Genomic DNA, 10,000 nt, shown 5'->3' with positions numbered 1-10,000 from the left:
TAGCTAGCTGTTAGCACGCTGACTAGCGCTAAACATTAGTGGTAGAATTTTTGGAAAATGTGGAATAATGGCAAAGGCCCTGTCTCCGATGACCATATATGGGCAAAAACACGCCCACTACTCTTACAGTAGTCAGTGCTTTATTTAATTAAATTTTTTTTAGAACATCTGTGTGTGCGTTTCTGTGGGTTATTAAAGGTCAAATTGGTCATTTTATTTTCGTCTCCTCTCCTGTCTGATGGAGTAATTATGGAGGAATTCTCCCACAGTGTTGTGATTCTGACGTGCTTCAAATCCTCCAAACACACCCCACCGTCAGTCCTCGCTCCCACCGCCTCCATCACCACCTCCGCCGCCGCCACCGACCGCCGTCTTCAGACAGCGCTCTAAATCCTGTTTCAAGCTCAATTCTAATCACACCTTTATTTCCCCATTATAGCTCCTCGCTCTCGGAGAAGCACATTTTAGCTGCGAAAGCTGGATTATCTCATTCTTAAACACCTCTTACCGCTCACAAAGTGTGTGCTTCACAAAGTGCTGAACCTCAACCTAGTGGGGACAAAAGTATAATAATAATAATAATAATAATAATACTAATACTAATAATAATAATAATAATAATAATAATAATATTACTACTACTACCAATAATAATAATAATTATTATTATTATTATTATTATTATTATTATTATTATTATTAACGTTAATAATAATATTAACGTTAATAATAATAATAATAATAAGAAGAAGAAGAAGAGCATTCATTCATTCATTCATTTTCTACCACTTATCCGAACTTCTCGGGTCACGGGGAGCCTGTGCCTATCTCAGGCGTCATCGGGCATCAAGGCAGGATACACCCTGGACGGAGTGCCAACCCATCACAGGGCACACACACACACTCATTCACTCACGCAATCACACACTACGGACAATTTTTCCAGAGATGCCAATCAACCTACCATGCATGTCTTTGGACCGGGGGAGGAAACCGGAGTACCCGGAGGAAACCCCCGAGGCACGGGGAGAACATGCAAACTCCGCACACACAAGGCGGAGGCGGGAATCGAACCCCGACCCTGGAGGTGTGAGGCAAACGTGCTACCCACTAAGCCACCGTGCCCCCCAGAAGAAGAGCATTTATTACATAAATAATCAGCCTAAGATATTATTTTTATATTATTTGACATTTTTTTTCACCTTTTTTAACCATATTTTAGCATTTATTTTATTTATTTTTAGTGAAATGTCTAGTTTTTTTTTTTTTTCATTATTTTGGTGTCATTAGGTTCAGGATATCTGGACAGCTAGCATGTCGATTTAAAGCTATATGAATGTTTTTGTCAATGTGAGAGGATTACGAATGCTTATGAGCATTTATGAGCAATCCAGCAGTGTGACTTAACATACTGACCGGAATCCACCATGGGATTAGGAGATGAAGGTGTAACGTGACGTGATGGACATTTAGAACAGCACATAAAAGACGCAGGATCCATGACACTATCTTATGTCTCCCGTTAGATTTAATTAAAAGTAAAAGATAAAGTTTTATCATGTTCACTACAACACTGTCACATCCAGATCACATAAATCCATAGTTTGTGTCTGTAGAGTTTGACACGATAGATAAAGCAACTCTATTAACGTTTAGAGGAATACATCATCGATTTCTGTCCGGTGAAGCTCTGAGTTTAGCACAATGCTAAAAATTGACTTTTATTTGACCTCGGACTTGTTATTGATGAAACAATCAGGTGGGAAATAACGTGAGCGACGCCGCTGAGAGGTTTCTTATCATCTGAGTACACTCCACTCTCTCTCTCTCTCTCTCTCTCTCTCTCTCTCTCTCTCTCTCTCTCTCTCTCTCTCTCACACACACACATACACACACACACCCTTGTCATATATCCTCTTATCAGTGTGTGTGTGTGTGCAGGTAAAAAAATTACACATCTGTGTGAAATCTTTTACACCTTTACGTTTACTCTACAGTTCTAAAAGACCTTATGTTCCTGTATAACCCTACTATAGAGCTGACATGTTACTCACTCATTCACTCTGTGAATCATTCTTTCATTCACTCACTCACTCACTCACTAAATTTGTGACTCACTCAATCACTCACTCACTCACTCACTAAATTTGTGACTCACTCACTCACTCACTCACTCACTCACTCACTCACTCACTCACTCACTCACTCACTCACTCAGAGACTCATTTATTCATTCAGTTACTCACTCATTTATTTAGTGACTCATGCCTTTAGTGACTCATGTATTTACACAGTGAATCATTCGGTACAGTGACTTATTCACTTTGTGACTCACTAATTGACTTACTGACTCATTCATTTACTCAGTGACTCACTCATTCTCTCAGTGAATCACTCATTCACTCGGTGACTCACTCATTCACTCAATGACTCGCTCTTTAACTCAGTGACTCATTCACTCAGTTACTTATTCATTTACTTACTGACTCACTCATTCTCTCAGTGACTCACTCATTCACTCAGTGACTCACTCATTCACTCAGTGACTCACTCATTCACTCAGTGACTCACTCTTTAACTCAGTGACTCATTCACTCAGTTACTTATTCATTTACTTACTGACTCACTCATTCACTCAGTGACTCACTCATTCACTCAGTGACTCACTCTTTAACTCAGTGACTCATTCACCCAGTGAATCACTCATTTACTTAGTCATTCATTCGTGCAGCGACTCACTTGTTCATCCAGCGACTTACACAATCTGGACTCATTCACTCGGTGATTCATTTATCCATTCAGTTACTCATTCACTCAATTCTTCATTCCTTCACTCAGTGAATCACTCCTTTACCGCTTTAAACTCCTTCACTTGCACTCTTAAGCATTTTTTATTGCTATATCTCAATAAATTACTAAAGTCGATCGATGGAGCCTGACGAACGACCAAGGACAGGCGTGTCGTGTGGGGAAATGACAATCATAATAATGATAATAATCAAAAGCTAAAAGCAACATAAATAAAATAAAAATGTTAAATAACATAAAAGTAAATATCATTCCAGACCTCTACGGCAGAGGAGAAACGATTCAGACGTCAGTGAAATATAAAGGCCATGTCGTTGAGGTCGGATTGTTCTTTGAGTCCGAGTTATATGCAGACTAAACATCTCCAAATTCCACAGAGCATCGGGGAAACTCATATATCCTCCAAACACATGAAATATTTACTCTAACCTCAGCGTGTGATATTCAATATACGGCACTTTTAACTCGCCGCTTCCTTTCATGCATCAGTCGCCAACAGCGTTTTCTTTCCCAGAAGCTCTCTGCTGTTCGCTCGGGTGATATTAGAAATTGGATGAGGAGAGAGCGAGTGGCACTTAAAGCCGAGTCTTCGGTGTGAGATGTAAAAACAGCGTTTCTGTGATCAAAAAGTAATGCAGACGTTCCGGGTTTATTCCGGCTAAAAGACGCTCTTACTCAGAGTGGAAAACGGGACCAAACGTCTCCTCGTGCTTCACGGATCGTGCCGGTAATGCGGTTTGTGTTCGGAGCCATTTTGTTCTGTTAAATATATTATTTTCGATCCCGAGCACGACTGCGCTTTTTTTTTTTTTGGAAATAATGTGTTTTGTGGTGTTTGTAGATAGAACGGGGGAATAGAAGCCTTTATTATCGCCACATGTACATTACAGCACAGTGGAATCCTTTTTTCTTCACATACCCCAACTGAGGAGGTTGGGATCAGAGTGCAGGGGCAGCTATGATACAGCACCCCTGGAGGGGGACGGTTGAGGGCCTTGCTCGAGGGGCCCAGCAGTGGCAGCTTGTCTGTGCTGGGTCTTGAACCCCAATCCTCCGATCAACAACCCAGAGCCTTAACCAGTCGAGACACCACTGCCCCTACATAAACCACTGCCCCTAAATAAACCACTGCCCCTACATAAACCACTGCCCCTAAATAAACCACTGCCCCTACATAAACCACTACCCCTACATAAACCACTGCCCCTACATAAACCACTGCCTCTACTGTACATAAACCACTGCCCCTACAATAACCACTGCCCCTACTGTACATAAACCACTGCCCCTACATAAACCACTGCCTCTACTGTACATAAACCACTGCCCCTACAATAACCACTGCCCCTACTGTACATAAACCACTGCCCCTACATAAACCACTGCCTCTACTGTACATAAACCACTGCCCCTACATAAACCACTGCCTCTACTGTACATAAACCACTGCCCCTACATAAAACACTGCCCCTACTGTACATAAACCACTGCCCCTAAATAAACCACTGCCCCTAAATAAACCACTGCCCCTACATAAACCACTGCCCCTACATAAACCACTGCCCCTACATAAACTACTGCCTCTACTGTACATAAACCACTGCCCTTACATAAACCACTGCCCCTACTGTACATAAACCACTGCCCCTAAATAAACCACTGCCCCTACATAAACCACTGCCCCTAAATAAACCTACCATGCATGTCTTTGGACCGGGGGAGGAAACCGGAGTACCCGGAGGAAACCCCCGAGGCATGGGGAGAACATGCAAACTCCACACACACAAGGTGGAGGCGGGATTCGAACCCCCGACCCTGTAGGTGTGAGGCGAACGTGCTGACCACTAAGACACATCCCCCCCCCCCCCATTTCAGTGACATATTCATAAAAAAATCGTTTACGAATCGATTAGTAAACCGACGTCTGGTTCGAATCAATACGTCGTTACGAAAAGCCCTCACACAGAGAACGTAAGAAAGCTCCTGAATGAGAGGATGAGAAGAGACTCGGTATCGCTCTTCTGCTCGTTTAGTGTCGGTATGTTAGGGAAAGTGTCGGACGACCGTAAGCGAAAAGAAGAGAAGAAGAAGAAGTGAAGTGAAGTGACATCCAGATGAACTTGAAAGCAACGGCCCAGATTTCCATGGCTGAGATGTGGAGTGATGAATGCACTGGCTCTGATAAACATCTCCCCTGATGCTATTCATCACCTGTCATCATGTCCCTGTGCTGCTGCTGCTGCTGCTGCTGCTGCTGCTGCTGCTGCTGCTGCTGCTGCAATGTCAGATCTGGTTTAACACAACCATGAAATATCTCTGAACAACCCAGAAAGATGAACTGATCATCTAACAGGATGGAAATGAAGGGAAAAAGAATCAATGTGTCGAGGGATCGTGTTTATTTTAATGACTGCTGAAGTTACAGGAGATACTTACTGTACACTCCACTTCCTTTGTGGGTTTAGGATTAGGGAGAGGGACCGGACCGGACCGGACTGGACCGGATCTGACCAAACACAACACAAACGAGCTCAAAATTATAAAATGCTCTGTGATTGGCTTATGGTTCTAAATGATGCTCTGTGATTGGCTTATGGTTCTAAATGATGCTCTGTGATTTTCTTATAGTTCTAAATGATGCTCTGTGATTGGCTTATGGTTCTAAATGATGCTCTGTGATTGGCTTATGGTTCTAAATGATGCTCTGTGATTGGCTTATGGTTCTAAATGATGCTCTGTGATTGGCTTATGGTTCTAAATGATGCTCTGTGATTGGCTTATAGTTCTAAATGATGCTCTGTGATTGGCTTTAGGTTCTAAATGATGCTCTGTAATGGGCTCATGGTTCTAAATGATGCTCTGTGATTGGCTGATGGATCTAAATGATGCTCTGTGATTGGCTTTAGGTTCTAAATGATGCTCTGTGATTGGCTTTAGGTTCTAAGTGGTGCTCTGTGATTGGCTTATGGTTCTAAATGATGCTCTGTGATTGGCTTTAGGTTCTAAATGATCTTCTGTGATTGGTTGGTGGAGCTGAATGACACACTGTGATGATAATATAATTGTCATTTTTGGTGTAAAATAGTTTTGACATCCATGTTACATGTTGTTTTTTTCATCACCCAGACATTTATCTTTACTTTCTGTGAGACGGTGAACATCATACTGTAGTGCTGCCTGATTCCTTTCAGCTCACGCTCCATAACTCACTAATTATCTTGTGGCTAGATCGAGACAATAAGAATGCATCGATTTCGAGGAGAAAACGCTGCCAAATGAAGCTTCCTTATCGCTCAGTTTTTAACGTGATTGATTGTGATGGATGAGCTGTGCAAGGCTGATGAACTCTTTTCATTTATCACCGTCAGAGGTCACCGATGCAAATGCCTTCAAGAACCCGAAGATCCCGAGCTAAAACACGGAGAACGGAGTATAGATCGCATTTAAATAAGTTGTTAACTTTACGGGTCAGCGCCGGAACTAAATGCCTTGTGTTGGTTGTAAATTCTTTTGGATTTATGTGCTTTTCTTTTATGCTTCCAGGAACAAGGAAAGATCAGCGTCACGTTCAACATCGGGCTGGTGGACATCGTGGTGCAGGAAAGCAGCATGCCGGTGAACGACGGCAAGTATCACGTGGTGAGATTCACGCGTAACGGGGGCAACGCCACGCTTCAGGTGGACAACTGGGCCATCAATGAGCACTTCCCCTCAGGTACGAACTCTCTGGACCTTCTTTAACCTTTACTCTAGGACATCAGGAGGATGTATGGACAGAAGGCAGAAAAGGGCAGCAACTGCTTTTTGCTCTAATTCCAAAATCACTCCGTTTGACCTGTGTGTGTGTGTGTGTGTGTGTGTGTGTGTGTGTGTGTGTGTGTGTGTGTGTGTGTGTGTGTGTGTGTGTGTGTGTGTGTGTTTGTGTGTGTGTTAACCTTTTTCCCCTTTAATATCCTTCTTTTTTTATTTCATCTCTGACTCCGAGTCTGTGCCGAACTCATTTTGACTCCAAACCCAGTCATTTTAAACAACTAGCGTCACGTCAATAAAACGTAAATACCGTCTGTAATTATGACACGTATTTAAATATTATAACGTATTGATGTAACTTCTTCCTCGTTTTATCAGTCGCATCCTTCAAGATCCTTCTTATAGTTGTATTCTTTATAATGCAGCTCATGGTGGAGTTTTCTGTCAGCGTGAACAAACGAACGACGTCCTGTCTGTGAGTCGGATCTAAAATAGCGAACAGACACTCGGAGCGTCTCAGAGAGCAGAAACGGGTTTGATATCGACGTTTGCTCTGAAGATACAAACGTTTGTGTGAGGGGGGAAAAAAACATTTATTTATTTATTTGTTTGTTTGTTTGTTTGTTTATTTGTTTATTTGTTTATTTGTTTATTTTTATGAATATATATCGCTTTTAATATTGTTGAGAAAAACAAAAAACAAAAGTAGTGACGGAACTCTACAAAGTCTCGAGCGTCTACTTCCGTATGAGCTTCGTTTTAACACCACTGAAAATTGAGACACGAGGAAGACGCTCAGTACCGAAGGTGGACACGGGGCAAACCGGAGGAACCGATGATCTTTGATACTGTAAATGTCTCGTTCCTGCCGTTTAAGAGGAATAAACACGTGAGGAAAGTGGCATCAGTGTAGAACAACAACTGCTTTGGTAGCTCAGAAAATGTTATTTTGAATATTTTTTTTTTTTAAGAATCAAATAAACGCTCATCAATCTGATCGTTAATAAGCCAAACTTGGAGAAGGGAACTCATCGTCATAAGGAGTCAAACTTTAAAGGTGCGGTCTCCGATTTTTAACAAATGCTTCAGAAAACTGAGTCGGGCCGAATAATAAACAAAAATCAAAACTAACGTGTAGCCAATAAGCAGAAAGGGGCGGGCCTTGTCGATACGGGCGGAGAGAGTGTTCGGAGCGCATGTGTGACGTTAGCAGAAAGCGGTTTTAACATCGACATGGAGGATAAAAACAAAGAAAGAAAGAGAAGAAAGACTTACGATAAGGACAAGAAGTAGGACGTGTTAATATAGGATCAGCTTTCCAGCGCTGGAGAGAACTGAAGGAGCAGGAAGTTGGCCACATATTCACAGGTTGGAGTTTCCCGAGTCAATAACTCCTGAGCTAAACGCTGTTACTACACAAATAACACCTCTTTTCTATCGTAGTAATGTAGAGAGGCAGCTACAACCGCGTTTTGTGTAGTAACAGCGTTTAGCTCAGGAGTTATCGACTCGGGAAACTCCGACCTGTGAATATGTGGCCGACTTTACTTAAGACGCCGAGGCGCTTTTTTCCTTCTCGATAGGTGAGTAACGTTGGTTTTGCTTTGTTACACAGAACTAATATATGCCTTTGTCCTTTACATCATTATGCTTGTGTGGCATTTTTGCTTGTTTGTTTATCTACAATCGTATTGTTCTTCCCTTCAGCTATGATAAAGACACGTTTCTTTCTGTTAGTCGCCGGGATTACGTATGTATGTGTGGGCGGAGCTATCGATACAGGGGTGGGACCCGTTTGGGTTAGGGGCGTGTTTGTTTTGGTGATTTTATATGTCAACATTGGCTTTCAAAAATCGGAGACCGCACCTTTAAGCTGAATTATCATGATCACACTAATCACACCGTACACGTCCGCCGATATTCACACTGCTCTCGTTCTGGATCACGCCGTACCGTTATAATCGATCAGAATAAACTAACGTCATGTTAACGCAGGGCACTGAAGCGATGGTCTCTGCTCACGGCGGCAGTCAGTGATTCTGTGCCATCTTTATTACTTCATCGTTGTCTGCTCTTCTTTTATTACTATTGGACCGTCGCTCTCTTGTCCTCAGATAGATGTGAGGCCTAGCGGATAAACCCGATTTTCTTTACACGTGTCCTGATTTAAACTTCTCGACGCTTTGAGAGCTGCGCCGGTATTTCATGCCTGTCGCTCGCCGCAGCATTAAGCAGCATGCAATCTTCCTCGAGTCCTGCTTTTCTTTGGCGAGTGGGTGGATGTATGAGCTGCGCAATCACTTTAACGCTCACGCCACGCCGCGCCTCGGCTAAGCGAGTCGTGGATGACGTTAGCATAAAAACGGAATACTTCTCACAGGAAGCCCCGCCCTCTTTTGCCACATCTGACGCCATGAACAGAGAATGTTTAAATAAAACCCTCTTCACGTATGTTTGACAGTCGCTAGCGATAACGTTAAACGAGTACAGAACTAGCGTGAGTTAATAAGAGACACCACTATATGATTTAATGCTAACGACAATTACGTCATAAAAGTCTGTTGCCATGGAAAGGAAGTGTTAGCCTTAGATCAGTTAGCATACAGACATATTCATATGCTTGGTTTTGCCCTTCTGCACTAGGACGGTGTGGTTTTTTTCTTTTCAGACCGAAGGTCAGTTCCTGAAGCGCTAAAGACTTTTTTTTGTCCTGAATTAAAATGTAAAGCATGTAATTAGCTGAGTTCTGATTAGCTGCAAGCTAACTCCATACCACTTCTCTGCTGCTGACTCAGATACTCACAGCTGAATAATAAGTGTGTGTGTGTGTGTGTGTGTGTGTGTGTGTGTGTGTGTGTGTGTGTGTGTGTGTGTGTGTGTGTGTGTGTGTGTGTGCCCCAGGCTATGTACACACTCCTCGGTGTTAGGAGGATGCTGTGGGTTTTTTGGTCTGATGAAGCACAGTGAGAGCGAGCTTTTACTTTCACATTAACGTCATTCCTCATGTTGACGCCGTCACCCCCACAATGATCCTCACGTCAGCTGCGTCGTCCTGCTCTGTGGGTCAAGTCACACCGACTGACCGTTTAGCGTTATTTAACCACACGGCTGCCCGAGGGTCCGGATCAAATTCAGCTCGTAGAAATATTTTTATAATTATTATATGTCAAATGGGGGGGGGTGTGTTTTAGCACGTTCGCCTGATACCTCCAGGGTCGGGGTTTGATTCCCGCCTCCGCCTTGTGTGTGTGGAGTTTGCATGTTCTCCCCGTGCCTCGGGGGTTTCCTCCGGGTACTCCGGTTTCCTCCCCCGGTCCAAAGACATGCATGGTAGGTTGATTGGCATCTCTGGAAAATTGACCGTAGTGTGTGTGTGTGTATGAATGAGAGTGTGTGTGTGCCCTGTGATGGGTTGGCACTCCGTCCAGGGTGTATCCTGCCT

The 10,000-nt window shown here is 43.1% G+C and overlaps 1 protein-coding gene across 27 annotated transcripts in view; it reads left to right on the top strand.

The window, feature by feature from the left end:
• Positions 1-10,000, top strand: part of nrxn3a (neurexin 3a) — a 271,775-nt gene that overhangs the window by 213,305 nt on the left and 48,470 nt on the right. For all 27 annotated transcript variants that reach the window (XR_007144532.1, XR_007144531.1, XR_007144530.1 and 24 more), the window contains one exon: positions 6,352-6,523. Coding sequence is in view for 23 of the 27 variants with exons in the window: in XM_047821599.1 (XP_047677555.1) it covers positions 6,352-6,523 (172 nt within the window). In the remaining 4 variants the exon portion in view is untranslated. The remainder of the gene's footprint in view (positions 1-6,351; positions 6,524-10,000) is intronic.

This window comes from Tachysurus fulvidraco, chromosome 12 (genome assembly GCF_022655615.1).
Source record: "Tachysurus fulvidraco isolate hzauxx_2018 chromosome 12, HZAU_PFXX_2.0, whole genome shotgun sequence".
Classification (NCBI taxonomy): domain Eukaryota; kingdom Metazoa; phylum Chordata; class Actinopteri; order Siluriformes; family Bagridae; genus Tachysurus; species Tachysurus fulvidraco.
The sequence above is the reverse complement of the archived record's forward strand: the minus strand, read 5'-3'. Positions and strand labels throughout refer to the sequence as shown.